Below are 17,980 nucleotides of genomic sequence, written 5' to 3' on the forward strand. Positions count from 1 at the left end.
CATTGAACTAATCAATATACCCTTTGCAGTGGAGTCCTTTTTTTTCCATGCCTTATAGGCATCAAGATCTCGTCTGTGTTGTGCAGTGGGACCTTCTACAGGTACTTCCATAACCTGATTTACAGCCTCTAGAACTTCTTGTTCCTCAAGTACATATTGTATCTTGAGGTGCCAGATCTTGTAGTTATCCCCATTAAGTTTTTCACCTTTGTTGAGTTCAGCTATTATGTTTTTAGTTGCCATAATCTATCATAAATAAATAAATTATTTAATATTCAGTGTATATCATATGTATGCAATTTATGATTGACTTAATATTACTTTGAGTTGATTTACAAAATCAAGTGACAACTATGTTTTCACTCATCATCTGTATGACCAATCAAATTAATATTAATCAATTCTATTACATACATCCCAACAAATGAACTAATCATTTATAATATCATGAAATTTTTTAATTAAATGAACTAATCATTTAATACATCATGAACTAATCATGCATCATGTCAAGCAAACAGCATAAATAAATGAACATATCATTAATATAAAATTATGCTGCAAATTGTTAACATATAACTAACTGATATGAATGAAATGGACTAACTATTGTTCATACAAAACGACAATAAAAATAACAGAACTCTAATAAACTAGATAGACAACTACCACTCCCACTAGGACAGACACTAGTGCAGTGGCCAAAATAATCCCTCTCAGCCTGGACTCATTTAGGGTAATCCCAGGCAGGACAACTTCAAGATTTTCAATTGGTTCCCACACACACTCTCCCAGATCCTCTGGATCTTCAGGCTCTTCTGAATGCTCTTCAGATTCTTCTGGATCCTCCTCTGGAGGATCTTCAGGATCTTCTGAATCCTCTTCAGATTCATCTGGATCCTCCTCTGGATCTTCAGGATCCCAATAGAGATGAAGCAACTGTCTGCACATCTCTGAATACGAGATGTGTCCATCATAATCATCCCAAAGTTGGAATGCTATCTGCCTAAGGTTTTCTTGCAGTGAATAGACTAGAGCAAATCTTCTGTGTGTGTCTTCTACTGGAAATTCTTCTCGCTCGAGTTTCCAGAACAACCTATCGAGCCGACCAATAAGCCATCCGAGTCCTTGAACAGGGTCGAAATCAAGCTCCTTAATCTCCTCCCAAAGCTCATGTTGTCATAAATCACGACTAGCCATCTGAAAAATTGAAAATAAATAAGTCAGTACAAAACCGACTAACCAGTACAAAACCGGCTTATTTCAATTTATACAGGCATAGTACCAACATAATAAATCAAGAAAAACAAATCTTCTCGATTTTCAGGAGTTAAGTCGACAATTAGAACTAATCTAATTGGTCAGATCCATCGGATCGGTTGATTAGGGATCCAGATCCTAAGCTCAGTCCATTGCCCTTAATTAGAACTAATCTAATTGGATAGGGATTTTGTGCCTATGTTCTGTTACTTTTTCTCTAAGTCCATTTCTACCAATTTCAGACTTATTGATCAAACTCAGGTCCGTTTGATCAAACCAATGTCCATTGGTTTAAGTCCGACCAATTAGAACAAATCTAATTATTTTGATCAAATCTGACCCATTAGAACAAATCTGGTCATTTGATCATATTTGGTCCAAGTCTAATTAATTAACCCAAATTAATTTGGAGTTTAATCAAATTGGTTTAATTAAACCCAATGGTTTAATCTAAACCGGATCTAATTGGACCAACCAGTTTAAACCCACCTAATTAATTAAAATTAAACCAACAATCATAATTTTAATTAATTTTAACATGCATAAATTTTTTTTTTAAACACAGAAGCTTAAAAAAACATTACAGGAAGAGCAATTCGAAACCAAAAGGTTTCGGTTTTTTTTTTTTTAAATTGCATGCAACACTCTTTTTATTTATATATATATATATATATATATATATATATATATATATATATATATATAAATTTGATTTATTTAAATCAAACTTTTTCTCATGAAATGTTTCCTCACGAAGCACGTTCTTCCTTTTTTTTTTAGCATCGCGTTTGCTCCGCCGCCCGCTGCCCACGCCCGCTGGCCACGTTCGCACACCGCACATCGTGCACGTTGTGCGCGCCATCTCAGCCGCACACCAGCGACAAACATGGTACAGAAACTGCAAGAGGCCGAGGCCGCCTCGAGCACGCTGCCGGCATTTTCTTCACCACAATCTATTTGCCGCCCACCACTTCAGTGCCTCACCCACGACGAACGCAGGTAGCAAGTCTCTGCTTGCGCAGAAATTGTGAGAGGCAGCAGCCATGAGCACTCCATCGACCAACCAAGACGCCATCATAGGGCACAGAATGCCTTCACCGGTATTTCATTGCGGCTTGAGCCCTGCTCTGATGGAAATCACTATACTGTCGCGGTTTATTTTTTTAAACTTGGTACAGTACGCTGTTGAGCAGCGACGTTAACGCCGATGGTGACTCTTACCAGCGACCCTGTCGCCGGTGAGCGACGTTGTATGCTACGACACATTAGTTGTGCAAAAAACAGTGATGAGAAATGGCAAATCGAGAAAACATCCGAACAACGATTTTATAATTCGTCTCTAAGCATTTAGAAATAACTTGGCTCTGATACCAATGTAGATTATATTAAATGCATGAAAGGCGAATTAAAAATAAATGCGGTAAAAACTTACAGCGATCTCCCGCAGATTCGCAGTCGGCAGTGTCGAAAACTCGCTGTCGGAAGAGCGATCACAAGATCGGAAAGCCCTCCGCAATTCCACAAACCAAATCCCGCCGCCTTGGATGTTCTCCTCTTACTCTCGTCTCCAACGCACCCTGAGCCTTGGACGGATCCCCTTTATATAGGGAAATACACTAGGGGCATAATGGACTTTTCCATTATGTGTAGTGGGGAACATGGGCCACATTCCCCACTATCCCCATTTCCAACACATTTTCCTCTATAAGATGTGTTTCTCTTTAAATATGCAGGAGAGTTTAGGTTGCAGAAGATATATTTATTCCATAGATATTAATGGCTAGAAAGTAATGACTATTTGGTCTGCACTATTGCTTCACTCTTTAAGTATCTTCTATAAAATTGGGTTTAGATAAATTCAATTGCATGAGACGAGTTGGTTTTCTCATTCATAATATAAATTGCAAAGAGCTATTAAAAATGAAGAACCACAATAACTTAGTGGTGTGAGATATCAGAGGAGGATGAATGACTTAATTTATACACTAAGGTTTATTTAAGCCATTAATTTCAATTGTCATACAAGGGTGTGTATCATGTGCATTTAGATTTAGTTTTTGAGTAGTTCCAGCCTCTTCAATAATACTCCCAACGCTTGATTTGAATATAGGAATAGTTTATGGGTTAGTATGAATGTGAAGCAAGTCATTTTTTTAGTGCATGAGATATTTTACGTACCTTGTGGCATGATTTGAAAACCATTGCTTGTAGGATCCAGTTCTTAGCAGTGTGACTACTGGAGTTTCACACTTTGAGAGATGTGCCCTTTGGGTTCAAGTTTTGTATAATTGTATTACCCTTTTTATGGAAGTGGCATTTCTGGAAATTATGAAGGAAACTATGCGGAAGAAGATTATCAAATTATCTGACAAAAGCAATACTTGAAACCAGAACTTCGGGCACCAGTGAGTTTAAGGTGCCAGCCTTACAAGATTCCACTGACTGAGCTTCTTTTGCCACATAAATGTTCACCTGCCGAATATTTCCGCTCATGGCCAAGTTTACCAGCTATTTTTTTTACTGGTTGGTTCCCACTTCACTAAGTACACATACCCAAGCTCAATAGTCTTTACCGGTTCTCGGTTGGAACCAGTTAACCGACCAGAACCGGTTCAACTAGAACCGGTAGAACCGGTAAGATACCGATCGGTTAACCGGTTTTAAATAAATCATGGTAAACCGGAATTAACCGGAACCGATAAACCGGTAAACCGGTTAACCGACCGGTTGAACAGGCCTACTAATAGTGGATTTTATGAGTATATATGTAAAAATGTGAGTATACTGATGAGCCCTTTTTAAGAGCACTTATACACACATTTAACTATACAAAATTAAGCACACAAGTAGTAAAAGGATTATCAATGTACTTATTTCATTATCAATTTGTTGAACTTGTTGTTTGGATTTTGGTTATTTGTATATATGAACATGAGGCTTGAACAAAGGATATGAATTACAAACAACTTTAATTTCACATTGATACTTTGCATTTTATGTCATGATGATACTTGCATGTTATGACAAACAATCTTAGTAACAAATTTCATTCATGTATGTAAATGTTAGATACAGATATCATTAATATGTTTGATATATTTTTTTTAGTTATAAATGTTACTTATTGTTTGTTTGTAATTTAACGCAGGAAAAGAAGCATGGAAGGCGACCGAAGCTCCTGAGACATGACGATATGTATTTTATTTTCCTTTGGATGTCTTGTTACATTTGTTGTTTGGATTGTTAGAACTTTCATGTTTGATATTATGAGTTGTTGAACTTGTTTGGATTTTGGCTAGTTGTATATATGAATATGACGTGTTTAGTTTGAGAATGATTTGTTTGGATATAAGATATATGGATTATGGATGTGTTGGATATGATGAGTTTAGTTTTGGGATGATTTGTTTAGATGTTGTATATGGATGTATTTGATATAAATTGTTGAAGATGTTATAAGTGTAATATGTAAACAGAATAACAGAAAAATCAAAAAAAGATTCTGGATTTTTTTTTTTAATTTTTGGGACAAATTTTGCGACAAATATGTTTTTGTCGCAAATTTATCGTAAATCTTTTGCCATTAATCAAAATTTGTCCCAGAATTCGTCGCAGATTTGGGACAAAATTAAGGTTTTTGTCGCAAATTAGGAACAACTTTTGGGACGAATTCAGATTCGTCCCAGAATTCGTCGCAAATAGCTTTTTTACCCAACGTCTTTAAAGCAACGTTTTTGGGACAAATCTAGGTTCGTCGCAAATTTGCGACAAATCTGGATTCGTCCCAAATTTGGGACGAAATTAGATTCGTCCCAAATTTGGGACGAAACCAGATTCGTCCCAAATTTGGGACGAAAATATTTTTTTGTCGCAAATCTTCGAGTTTTTTTCCCCTCTAGTCATTTGTAATTAGGCAACGTTTTTTTCGACGAAAAATTTTCGTTGCAAATTTGGGACAAAAGAATATGTTTGTCGCAGATAAAAAATTATGAAATTTGCAACGAATAAATGTTCGTTGCAGATTTGCAACGAATTCTGCGACGAAAATTTAAATTTGTCGCAAATATTTCCAACGAAATTATGTATTCGTCGCTAATATTTTTGCAACACCATTTTTGGGACGAATATAAATTCGTCCCAAAATTCGTCTCAAAAAATTTTGCGACGAATTTTTTTATCAAATTCGTCCCAAATTTCGTCCCTAACTAGTAGATTTTTTGTAGTGCTTATGCTGTTCACTTGGTTTTACTCGCTCATCCGAGAGTACAACTCATCCAATCATAACTCAGTCGTTCGACTAACTTACCTACTTTATGAACAACGCCTTTTGACCTTTCTTGATTTTGACTTTCATATCAATTGATCTTCTCTATTTTGACTCATCCTTAATTGGACCTCTTTTTTATCCTGATGATTATTTAAACATTATCAATTTGATCTACATTTGCTACAATATAATTAAAATTTATTAAATATTACTATAATATTTTAGTAAAGATTATTACAATATTAAATAGTTTTAGTATGTTATAACAGTTTAAAATAATAGTATTTTAAAAAGAAAAACAGACTTAATTGTCTTTTAATATTTATTAAAATAAATGGTCTTTTAATAAAAAAAATTACAAGCCATCTTGTAGCCTTGCCCACCTGTCCTCGCAGAAATTTGGTAAGCGGGTATTCCATTGAGTAAGAAGGCGACAACAATTTTAAACAAGCACGCACAAATATCGAAGCCTCGGGCAGGAGCCCGGACGAAAGTAGGTCCGACTGCACGCCGATTCTTTATTGCTTTAAGGCTGCGGTGGTGATATAAATGACAATTAATCTCCGCATAAAAAAAACGAGGGGAGGAAAAAATGCAGGAAAATTATGGCACTTTACTCAATCGTGTGGAGTTTTGAGGATGAACTCCTGCTAATTTAATTCCTTTTTATTTTTATATATAGGACAATTTCCTTCTTACTCAACAAGTTTTATTTATTTTTCCTTTTTTTGAAAATATTTTTTAAATTAAGATATAATAAGTTTTGGTCTGTGTCTCTGAGAGCTTAAAAAGATTCCGTGATCAGCGAAGGAGAAGATTGAGAGAGAGAGAGAGAGAGAGAGAGAGAGAGGAGAGAAAGAGGGGAAAGCTGCCCGCAGATCGGATGCCCTCATGAGAAATCGCCAACGCGCCGCCCGTCCCGACACGACCACTAACCATGGCCCCCCTACGCTGCCTCCCTTCTCCGCCGGTGGCGGCGTCCGTGGTGGGAGCGACAGCGAGGAAGGCGTCTACAACATCATCCCTATCCACGACCTTCTCGCCGACCACCCCTGCCTCCGCTACCCGGAGGTGCGCGCCGCCATGTCTGCGCTGCTCACAGTGGGGGAACTCCGGACGCCGCCCTTCGTCCCCTGGCACGCTGGTCTCGACCTTCTCGATTGGCTCGGGTTCTTCTTCGGGTTCCAGCGCGACAACGTCCGCAACCAGCGGGAGCACCTCGTGCTCCTCCTAGCCAACGCGCAGATGCGCCTCCAGCTTCCGCAGAACGAGCTCGACCTCGATGTCCGCGTCGCCCGCAGCCTCCGTAAGAAGCTCCTCCATAACTACACATCCTGGTGCTCCTACCTCGGGCGCAAGTCCAACGTTTGGATTCGCAACAGCTCTGACCCCCGCCGCGAGCTTCTATACGCCGCTCTCTACCTCCTCGTGTGGGGCGAGGCAGCGAACCTCCGTTTTCTTCCTGAGTGCCTCTGCTATATCTACCACAACATGGCTGGTGACCTCGGCCACATCCTGGAGGGTCACATCGACAACGCCACGGGTCAGCCAGCCCTCCCAGCCATTACCGGCGAGAATGCTTTTCTCAACCGTGTCGTGGTGCCTATCTACCAGACCATCAAGGGAGAAGTCGATGCCAGCCGCAATGGCACCGCCCCCCACTCCGCCTGGCGCAATTACGACGACATTAACGAGTTCTTCTGGATTAGCAACTGCTTCGAGCGCCTCCACTGGCCGCCCGATCGCTCCTCGAATTTCTTTGTCATTCCGCCCAATAAGGATCGCGTTGGGAAGACAGGTTTCGTAGAGCAGCGTTCCTTTTGGAACGTATTTCGCAGCTTCGACCGCTTGTGGGTTATGCTCATCCTTTTTTTCCAGGCTGCTGTCATTGTGGCATGGGGCGGTGAGACGTTCCCGTGGCAGAACCTGCAGACCCGGAACGACCAGGTCCATCTCCTTACCATCTTCATCACCTGGGCTGGCCTCCGCCTCCTCCAGTCCATTCTCGACGCTGGCACCCAGTACAGCCTTGTGACTCGCGAGACCAAGCTCCTCGGAGCGCGTATGGTGCTCAAGAGCTTCGTAGCCATCGCGTGGACTGTGGCATTCTCCGTGCTGTACGCTCAAATTTGGAATCAGAGAGACCGTGACAGACGGTGGTCACAGGCCGCGAATCAGCGGATTGTGAACTTTCTGGAGGCTGCCATCATGTTCATCCTCCCGGAACTTCTCGCTGTCCTCCTCTTCATCCTCCCCTGGGTCCGGAATTTCATAGAGAAAACTAATTGGAGCATTCTTTATGTGCTCACTTGGTGGTTCCAGAGCCGCATCTTTGTTGGCAGAGGGCTCAGAGAATGTTTGATGGATAACCTGAAGTATTCATGCTTCTGGATTATGGTGCTTATTGCCAAGTTCACCTTCAGCTACTTCCTTCAGATCAGGCCGATGGTTGCTCCTACAAAAGCATTGATTGACCTCCCAAATGTACAGTATGAATGGCACGAGTTCTTCAGTCGGACCAACCGGTTTGGTGTGGTCATCCTGTGGCTTCCGATAGTTCTAATCTATCTGATGGATATCCAGATATGGTACTCCATCTTCTCTTCCTTTGTTGGAGCACTAGTGGGCCTGTTCTCTCACCTTGGAGAGATTCGTGATGTGCATCAATTTAGATTGAGGTTCCAGTTCTTTGCTAGTGCATTGAAGTTCAATCTGCTGCATGAGGAACAGCAAAGCCATGGACGTGGTTCATTGCAGAACAGATTCAGAGATGCTGTCAATCGGCTGAAGCTAAGGTATGGGTTAGGGCAGCCATACAAAAAGATTGAATCAAATCAAGTGGGTCCAAGCAGATTTGCACTGATATGGAATGAGATCATTCAGACATTCAGAGAGGAGGATATTATAAGTGATCATGAGGTTGAGCTTCTTGAGCTGCCGCCACACATTTGGAATATCCGGGTGATCAGGTGGCCATGCATTCTACTCTGCAATGAACTTCTGCTTGCACTGAGCCAGGCAAAGGAATGGAAGGTTGATGACAGGCAACATTGGCGTCAGATTAGCAAAAATGAGTACAGACGCTGTGCTGTCATTGAGGCCTATGATAGTATTAAGTACCTGCTGATGCATATAATCATAGAAGGAACTGAAGAACATGCTATCATTGCCCGATTGTTTGATGAGTTTGATGGTTGGATCCAGGCAGAGAAATTCACAATCGAATTCAATACTCTCGTTCTGCAGAATATCTTTGACCAACTGGTTATCCTGCTGGACACATTGGTGAAACAAAATAAGGACAAAGCGGTCAACATATTACAAACCCTCTATGACATAGCTACCCGTGACTTTCCCCAAATAAAGAAGACCAAAGAACAACTTAAAGCATCAGGCTTGGCACCAAGGGGCTCAGGCGGCCTGCTCTTTGAGAATGTGGTCGTTTTGCCTGATGAACAAGACGAGAACTTTTACAGGCAGGTAAGAAGGTTGCAGACAATTCTTACATCCAAAGATTCCATGCATAATGTCCCAAAGAATCTTGAAGCTCGAAGGCGTATTGCTTTTTTTAGCAACTCATTGTTCATGAACATGCCTCGAGCTCCTCGGGTGGATAAGATGCAGGCATTTAGCGTTTTGACTCCATATTACAATGAGGAAGTTCTTTACAGCAAAGAGCAGCTTCAGATTGAAACTGAAGATGGCATATCTATCATTTTCTATTTGCAGAAAGTTTATGAAGATGAGTGGGCGAATTTTTTGGAACGTATGCGTCGGGAAGGTATGGTTGATGAAGAGGAGCTCTGGAATAAAAGGTGTAGAGATCTTCGGCTTTGGGTCTCATATAGGGGTCAAACATTGTCACGCACTGTACGAGGAATGATGTACTACTACAGAGCTCTTAAAATGCTAGCCTTCCTTGATTCTGCTTCTGAGATTGATATAGAGAAAGGAGCAACAATATTAACATCACCTGGTTTCTCAAGAAGGAATAGTAATTTGAATGGTTTGCAGGACGGGGGTGAGTCAAAGCGACAAAAATTTAGCAGAGCTGGTAGTAGGGTCAGTTTGTTATTTAAAGGCCACGAACATGGGACTGCTATGATGAAATATACTTATGTGCTTGCTTGCCAGATTTATGGAAGCCAGAAAGATAAGAATGATGCACGTGCCAGTGATATTTTATATTTAATGAAAAAAAATGAAGCTCTCCGAGTGGCCTATGTTGATGAAGTAAAGTCAGGTAGGGATGAAGTGCAGTATTACTCCGTTCTTGTAAAATATGATCAACAACTGGAGAAAGAGGTGGAGATATACCGGGTCAGGTTACCTGGACCACTGAAGCTTGGAGAAGGCAAGCCAGAGAACCAGAACCATGCCCTCATCTTCACGAGGGGTGATGCAGTGCAGACGATTGACATGAACCAAGATAATTACTTTGAGGAGACCCTCAAGATGCGCAACCTGTTGGAGGAGTACTCCCACACTTATGGTGCTCGGAAACCAACAATCTTGGGAGTCCGAGAACATGTATTTACTGGTTCAGTCTCCTCCCTTGCTTGGTTCATGTCTGCACAAGAGACAAGCTTTGTTACACTTGGACAGAGGGTGCTAGCAAACCCACTGAAGGTCCGAATGCATTATGGGCATCCTGACGTCTTTGATCGTCTTTGGTTTCTTAGTCGAGGTGGCATTAGTAAAGCTTCTAGGGTCATAAACATCAGTGAGGACATTTTTGCAGGTTTTAATTGTACACTCCGTCGTGGCAATGTAACCCATCATGAGTATATACAGGTAGGTAAAGGGCGAGATGTAGGCTTGAACCAGATTTCTATGTTTGAAGCCAAGGTTTCCAGTGGCAATGGTGAACAGACCTTAAGCAGAGATGTTTATAGGTTGGGCCATAGGTTGGACTTCTTCCGAATGCTCTCCTTCTTCTACACAACTGTGGGGTTCTACTTCAACACCATGATGGTGGTACTGACTGTCTATGCATTTGTTTGGGGACGTCTTTATATGGCTCTTAGTGGTCTTGAGAATTCCATCAAAAACACCGCTGACTCGACTAATAATGCAGCTCTAGGTACTATTCTAAACCAGCAGTTTGTTATCCAGCTTGGACTTTTCACTGCCCTGCCCATGATTATAGAAAACTCCCTTGAGCACGGATTTCTACCTTCAATTTGGGATTTCCTGAAAATGCAGATCCAACTTGCATCCATGTTCTATACCTTCTCCATGGGAACGAAGGCTCACTATTATGGGCGGACAATCCTTCATGGCGGTGCAAAATATAGGGCAACAGGCCGTGGTTTTGTGGTGGAACACAAGAAATTTGCGGAGAATTATAGGCTATATGCACGTAGTCATTTCATCAAAGCAATAGAGCTTGGTGTGATATTGACAACATATGCTTCATATAGCCCAGTAGCAAAGAACACTTTTGTTTATATATTACTAACAATTTCTAGCTGGTTTCTCGTGGTATCATGGATCATGGCTCCCTTTGTTTTCAACCCTTCTGGCTTTGATTGGTTAAAAACTGTCTATGACTTTGAGGATTTCATGAACTGGATTTGGTATCCTCGTCTGATTTCGACAACGTCTGAGCAGTCTTGGGAGAAATGGTGGAGTGAAGAAAATGATCATCTCCGGGCAACTGGCCTCTGGGGAAAACTATTGGAGATAGTACTAGATATCCGGTATTTCTTTTTCCAATATGGAATTGTCTATCAGTTAAAAATTTCCAGTGGGAGTCAAAGTGTTGCTGTCTATCTGCTTTCATGGATATTTGTCGTTGCAGCTGTTGGGACTTTTGTCTTAATGGATTATGCTCGAGACAAGTATGCTGCAAAGAAACACATAAAATACCGAACCATCCAAGCTTCAGTTATACTCCTTGTGGTATTTGTTATAGTTTTGTTACTGGAGTTTACTTCCTTTGAGATAATTGATATCTTCACAAGCCTATTGGCATTTATTCCAACTGGTTGGGGTTTAATTTCGATTGCTCAAGTGATCAAACCATTCATAGAGTCAAGTGTTCTATGGGATAGTGTGGTTGCTATTGCTCGTCTGTATGAAATACTTTTAGGTGTGTTCATAATGGCACCAGTAGCATTCATGTCCTGGATGCCTGGGTTCCAGGAAATGCAGACTAGAATTCTGTTCAATGAAGCATTCAGTCGAGGTCTTCAGATATCGCGCATACTCACTGGAAAAAAAGAAAATACTATTTGAGGTGACTTTTTTCATTTTATTTCGTGATATATTTCTTGCATTAATATGCTACTTTTCAGTTATACTTGAATGAAAAAAAGCCAAGTCTAGCTCAGAATTTTTTGTCACAAAACTTGACCTTTTTTGGACATATTCTTAAGTTATGCATAATCCACATGACTACTGACTAATGGGTCTAGTAAAACTGATTTTCTAGTTTTTCCTAGAACCCAAAGAAGATACAGGTTATCATACCAATCTTTTCAAACTAATAGGTTCAGCCATCACTGCTTGTAAATGTAGCCATCACTACAGATAGCATAATAACTTTTGTTTGATTTATTTAGTAGCATCAGGTCAGTGATTCTGTGCTTGGATCTTATACTATTTGATGAACTTATTTTATTGGTTAGCATATATTAACTAATGAATTTTCATGTTTCTCTTACTGTTATAATTCAATAGAGTTTTTTGACCTGTACAGTTTTTTGTTTTTCCCAAATTGAATATGGATTTTTTTTTTGCCTCAATTTCCCCAGAAAATATATTTGGCTGCAAACAATACGTAAGGACAACTAGTTTCTCAAATTTGTGTAGAGGAAAAAGAAACCATTAAAGAGTTATTTTTATTTGGCATGTGCAAAGGTAAAACATCCAAAAATAATGCATTCTCAATGATTTACCCATTCAATTTCAGGACGAACTAGTCACAGAACTCATGAAAATGATCTATAATTGCTTTGTATTTTTGTAATACTCAAATTTGTTGCAATGTAATTTTTTGTTTGTTATTTATCAAAATGGCACAAATATCCATGTATTTTATTTTAGAAAAGATTGCTACCGTCAATTTTTTGTTGTTTGGTCAACATTTGTCTTCAACTTTCTAAACCATATGGTCGAATTGAATATTTTTTGAAACTATACGGCCCAATAAGGTACACATAGAGCTCAAGCATTTTTGGAGAGTGCTATAAAAATTCCCTTTAAATTTTTATTATATTGCAGGATTTCTCTTATGCTTCACAAACCTATTTAGTCAATATGTCCTGGAATGGGCCAACTCAAGTGGAAAAGCAGAAAGATAATCCTTATAAAAGTGAAAAAAACAAATCTGGAAAAAGAAAAACTAATCCGAGATATGTGTTTTATGATTATATCTAATAAAAATAGTTAAATTGGAACAATGATAAGGATAGGATTTAAAGTTTTAGTCTGCCTAACCAGCAGATTGGATATTTTTGTACATTTGAGTTCAAAAGGAATTTTCTTCCCTATTGGCAGTTTATTTTTTGAGATCATATTTCAGATCAGAATAAAATTGGGTGTTATTCTACCTGATGGCCAAATGTACTGTAGTAAGCTAAGTATGCTTATTGCTTGACACTGGAGTAATAATGCTTTTAGTAGGACTATGTTCTACTATGTACTTTTCTGAAAAATTAGTTCATGGAAGTTCCTTGAGTGGAATTATGGATCATAAAGTTATTCATTGAAAATGACTGAATGCTAGCACTTGATATGCTGACTGTACTCTTACTACTAGTAGTGACGTTATTAGTGGTAACATCAATCAAATCTAGATGTGGATTCAGAGCTCAGATTTATGATTCAAGTTCCATACGCTGTATTTAGCTGCTTCACAAAATGCTAAAACTGTTGTTACCATCAACAATATAAGATGGAAGTTTGTATGAAGGTTTTTTTGTCCCTACATTTGATCAAAATTGAACTTCAAAAGAACCATCAATCTGAGACAAACATTTACCATGCTAGCTTTATATCTTTGTTGTTTCATGCACAAATGTAGAATTATTTTATTTAATCACTTATGTTGCATCTGATACTAATATTATGTTTTCTTGCAGGTAAATTATCACAGCTGTTTTGGTTGGTGAAGGTGATCTTGTCCCGTATGGCACATTTCACATGCAACCTGCAGGTTGAAATGCATCCTACCAAAATTCTAGTTTTGTTTGGAATCTAGTCAGTTATCATTCCTTTGCAATGGGTTGGTATGTAAATATCTCATTTTGAAACTTGATTCTCCTAGCTATCTTAGGTGCTGGCTTCAGATTTGGGGAATTTATTTTTTTAGAAAAAACTCTGAAGTGGTTCTTGATACTAACTCTTTATTTTTTCTTCTGAGAAACTTGTTACTAGCAAAAGACATCTATGTTCCACGAGGGCTCCTAGATTAGCACCAACCTAGATGGGCAGTACAAAGGGTATGCATTTTGAATATCGATGAGTACCGATTCCAGTGTACTTTTGCTTCCCTTGAGGCCAACATACCTCTTCCACTCTTGAAAAATATCAAAAATGCTTAATTGGCAGAATGTTCCAGGATATATTTTTGTATAGATCAGATTGGCCTTGCTTGCGAAACACACTACCATCCTCATGATCTTTTAATGTTTGCATTCATGTTGAGTCTGATTGCATTCATATTTAATCCAATTGATTAGACTGAGCTGCTAACCTTCTAATGTAATCGTGTGTAGAAATACAATACTCAGAACTCTCAGTTTATAATGACATATACTTTTTGTATATTTTTGAAACAGGACAATCAACATACTGTATAATTATACAAAGAAATACCTTGTAGTACTGCTATTGCTTGTTTGCTAGGCTTGCGAAAGATGACATAAATAAATGGGGAGAAAAAGAGTACAAGCAACAATAAATCATGCTTTATTGGCTTGTGAGAGCAAGCAAATGTTCTAGAGATGGACTGGATGAATTGCCTGCCATGTGATTGCATTCTTATCTCCCACGGTAAGTCTGGTTAACAAAATGAAAGCAAACACGAGTGAAACAGTGATTGTTATATTTATTGATAAATTATTTATCTCAAAAGTTTAAGTCGTTAGGAGAAGAAACACTGTTATGGATATATATCTTCTAGTTTTATATGTGAGCGGATATATTTGGTTGATCTGTTCAAGTCTAACATGAATTAAGGGGGTAATCATGAATTGGACCGGTATTTTGTGCTTATCATGTTATAGTTGATTGATTACGTAGTTTTTCAAATGCTTGAGCATATAAAAAAAAATTGATTTTGTCCGAAAGTTAAGGAGACGGATGTTGGAGATGTGGTGCTTCTATTGACCTCTGATGAATTTCGCTCCCACCTACAACACAAGTAGTGTTAGTGTCGAATCAGGGAAGGGGTCTCCGACGATAACCCTTCGATGCTCAAGTCAGTTTCCGACGAGGCAAGAAGCAAAGAACTATAACACAATAGTAGAAATCATGAGAAAAACATGCTTCCGTTGATACCTGGACCCTCTTTTATATAGGGTTCTTGTAGCATGTGCGTATGCTTCTCAAAGCGGGCACGTTATCCCAAGTTTTTCCTGAAGGGACATATCAGTAAAGTGTTATTGACACAGTACCTTAATGTGTCGAGCATATCTCTGAAGTGACAGTGGAAGTTTCCACCGTATGATCCTCTGTCTGACCATATTATTCGTCGGCGACACTAACTCCCAAAAGAATGTCGAAGGATATCTTGTTGTATTTATTGCTTGGTTGAATGGAATGATCGTTCGGTTGAAAGTCCTCTGTAGTGTCGTCCATTGCTGGGTTGAACGGGATGACTGCTCGGTCGGAAGCCCATTGTTGCGCTGAGTGGTAGGGTCGCTCGGCTAATTGGTCTTGATTTATGTCATCCGTCGTTGCGCCGAGTGGAAGAGCCGCTCGGTTTGGCTTCTACGCGTCCTTTGAGCGTTGATTTGATTACTGCATGTCGGAGATGGTGGGTTGATGTTTAAACTCTGGTCGGGCTACGTCCCACCTGACCAGCCAAGACATTTCGTTAGCCGATCGTCTTGATTTTGACCTTCGTAGACTTCTATTGTGACAGCGGGGCGGGACCTCTCCTTATCATCACATCACAAGCCTCCCCTTCAAGTCTAGTCGAAGGAGGTTGTACTCCGACTGACTGATCATTGTGTGTGCAGATTCCCTCCCGATCGGCCTTCATCATTGTATGAACTTCGATCAGGCTGGGCCTGAACCTCGTCGATCGACCTCCTGAAGCTTGTCGCTCGGTTTTAGGCATGCTCCCTCGATTCGATCGGGTGGACAAAGGTTTGCACTTGTAGAACTTTTTCCACGGGCAGTCTTGGGCGAGCACGAGTTAGGTTGACATCATCATGATTTCTTGGGAAGCGTGTAAATCTCCTTTTATTAAGGCAGAATAGGTTCCCATGCCTCCCTTAATTGTTGACCCATGGTAGCACGCTACGTGCCATGCCCACAGCTGTCGCACGCTTGACATGACATGCATTGATTGCGATGTTTTGTGGTTTGAATTCAATGACGAGATTTTGTCCTAGGTTTTTGCGACCTAGATCGGACGGCTTCGGTCGGTCGAGCCTGGGGTATATGAGCCCGCTGTGTCGTCGTCTTCTCCACGCTTTCGTTGCTGCGTTTTCGACCTTTGTGCTCCTGCGCCCTATGCTCTCCGGCGATTCTGTGCGTTTTGTCCTCCAACGATCCTCCGTCTCACCTTTTCCTAGTAAGTTCTCTTGTCACACCCCCAAAGGAGTATCTGCCAGACAAAAATCCGACAGCATCTCCCTTGTACCGGTGACAATATGAAACATCAATACATACCAAATATACATCAGTTACATACGGTTGGAATATATACACAACCCACACGGCTGGAATGAAACAATCACAACCACGTAGTTATATATAAAGCAGCCCACACGGCTGTACTAAAAACATAGCGGAAAAACGAAGGAAAGCCCACATAAATCAAATAAATACAATACATGCCGACACAACTTAAACACAAATACAACACCAAAACCATAAGATAGCCATATGGCTACACACAAATACAATGCCAAAAATAATAAAAGAATATACAAAAAGAAAACAAACACGAGATGAAACCGTTTTCGGATGTGACGTAGGACCCGGCAGATTGGATACTCCGAGCGACACTAACCATCTACAAGCTACCTGAAAACATAAATGTATATATGAGGTGGTGAGTATAGGTAACTCAGCGGATAATAGACAAGATAGTGCATGGTCCATAAACAAACATGGAGATCACAAGTATACAGTCTCAGTAGGGAATAAAGAACATGATCATAATATCATAATCAATACACCTAAACATATCTGACATAATAACTTGACATATAAACTGTACAAACCACAACTAACATAATGACAGATACATACCCAATCTGGAATCGACACATGGTACAATGATCAGTAAACTCACCGGATCAGCAACAGATATACCCGTGACACCTGTGCAATATAAATACGACTGTATATACATGTAAAATAAATGACATGTATGCAGCATGACAACCATATGTAACAATCATATCTCAAACAAGTGCAACAACCACAATCACATGCAGCTAGTATCTACTAGGTATGTATGCAAATATATATCCACAGATGCACCGCGCATCATATGCAAATGTGTATGCATGCTCCATGGTCACCCCCGCCACCTCTCTAGACACCACGACCCCAGTATGACCGAGAGACTTGGGTCCGTGACAAATCGTACTAACCTCAACGCACGTAACCGTTATAGAGCGGTTGAGGCGTTCGGTACACTAAGTAGCTATCTAACTACATAGTATAAGGGTCCCTGTCTACTCACATCACAAGCCCCCTAACCACTGAACCCTCCAGACCCACTACTCAAGAGTGGTCGAGGCGGACAGAGTATACACTGAGCAGCCTAGTGTGCAAAACAGGATAGCGGCAACTGCTCTAACTACCACTACCCATAAGTGGTCGAGTGTGCTGCGCTAGCTATGACTCACGACTCTCTCACACCACAAGGTAGACAAGGGTCGTCAGCATGCAATGAATGATGAACATGATATACATAATCATGCTACAACTATCGTCATCACCAATCCAACCTCCAAATCCACATAAATACCTCTAACATGAGTATAATCGTCATGATACCTCCATAAATCCCACCAAACACATGTACACCACTACACATGTATAATCAACTAAAAATATCCAATAATCCCTCTAAACATAGGTACACAAAACATAGGTGCAATCAATATGTATCCTCCAGTAAAAACACAACAGACATGTGTATATACCACAAACCTATAATCAACAAAACTCCTCCAAAAGTACATGACAAATACGTGTGTACATATGACATGCAAATGTATAGTCAACATGATGACTTCTATCACGCATATCAACTTACGT

General features: G+C 40.0%; 1 protein-coding gene and 1 non-coding gene across 5 annotated transcripts; both read left to right on the top strand.

The window, feature by feature from the left end:
- The first annotated feature begins 6,108 nt into the window (after positions 1-6,108).
- Positions 6,109-14,738, top strand: LOC122033693 (callose synthase 12-like). 4 transcript variants are annotated; one of them, XR_006126624.1, is made up of 3 exons: positions 6,109-11,768; positions 13,615-13,974; positions 14,314-14,738. XR_006126624.1 is itself a non-coding variant. In XM_042592835.1 (3 exons), exons 1-2 carry the CDS (start codon positions 6,810-6,812, stop codon positions 11,765-11,767), a joined length of 4,878 nt encoding a protein of 1,625 aa, XP_042448769.1. In that variant the 5' UTR covers positions 6,669-6,809; the 3' UTR covers position 11,768; positions 13,615-14,303. The 4 variants fall into 4 exon arrangements, 2 of the variants coding, with proteins under 2 accessions (XP_042448753.1, XP_042448769.1); XR_006126625.1 differs by having other exon boundaries at positions 13,615-13,688; XM_042592835.1 differs by lacking the exon at positions 14,314-14,738 and having other exon boundaries at positions 6,669-7,325; positions 7,406-11,768; positions 13,615-14,303.
- LOC122039361 lies at positions 9,396-9,475 on the top strand. The gene has a single exon (XR_006128193.1). It is a non-coding gene; the product is annotated as a small nucleolar RNA J33 (small nucleolar RNA).
- Positions 14,739-17,980: the final 3,242 nt, after the last annotated feature.

This window comes from Zingiber officinale, chromosome 1A (assembly GCF_018446385.1).
Source record: "Zingiber officinale cultivar Zhangliang chromosome 1A, Zo_v1.1, whole genome shotgun sequence".
In the NCBI taxonomy this organism is placed as follows: domain Eukaryota; kingdom Viridiplantae; phylum Streptophyta; class Magnoliopsida; order Zingiberales; family Zingiberaceae; genus Zingiber; species Zingiber officinale.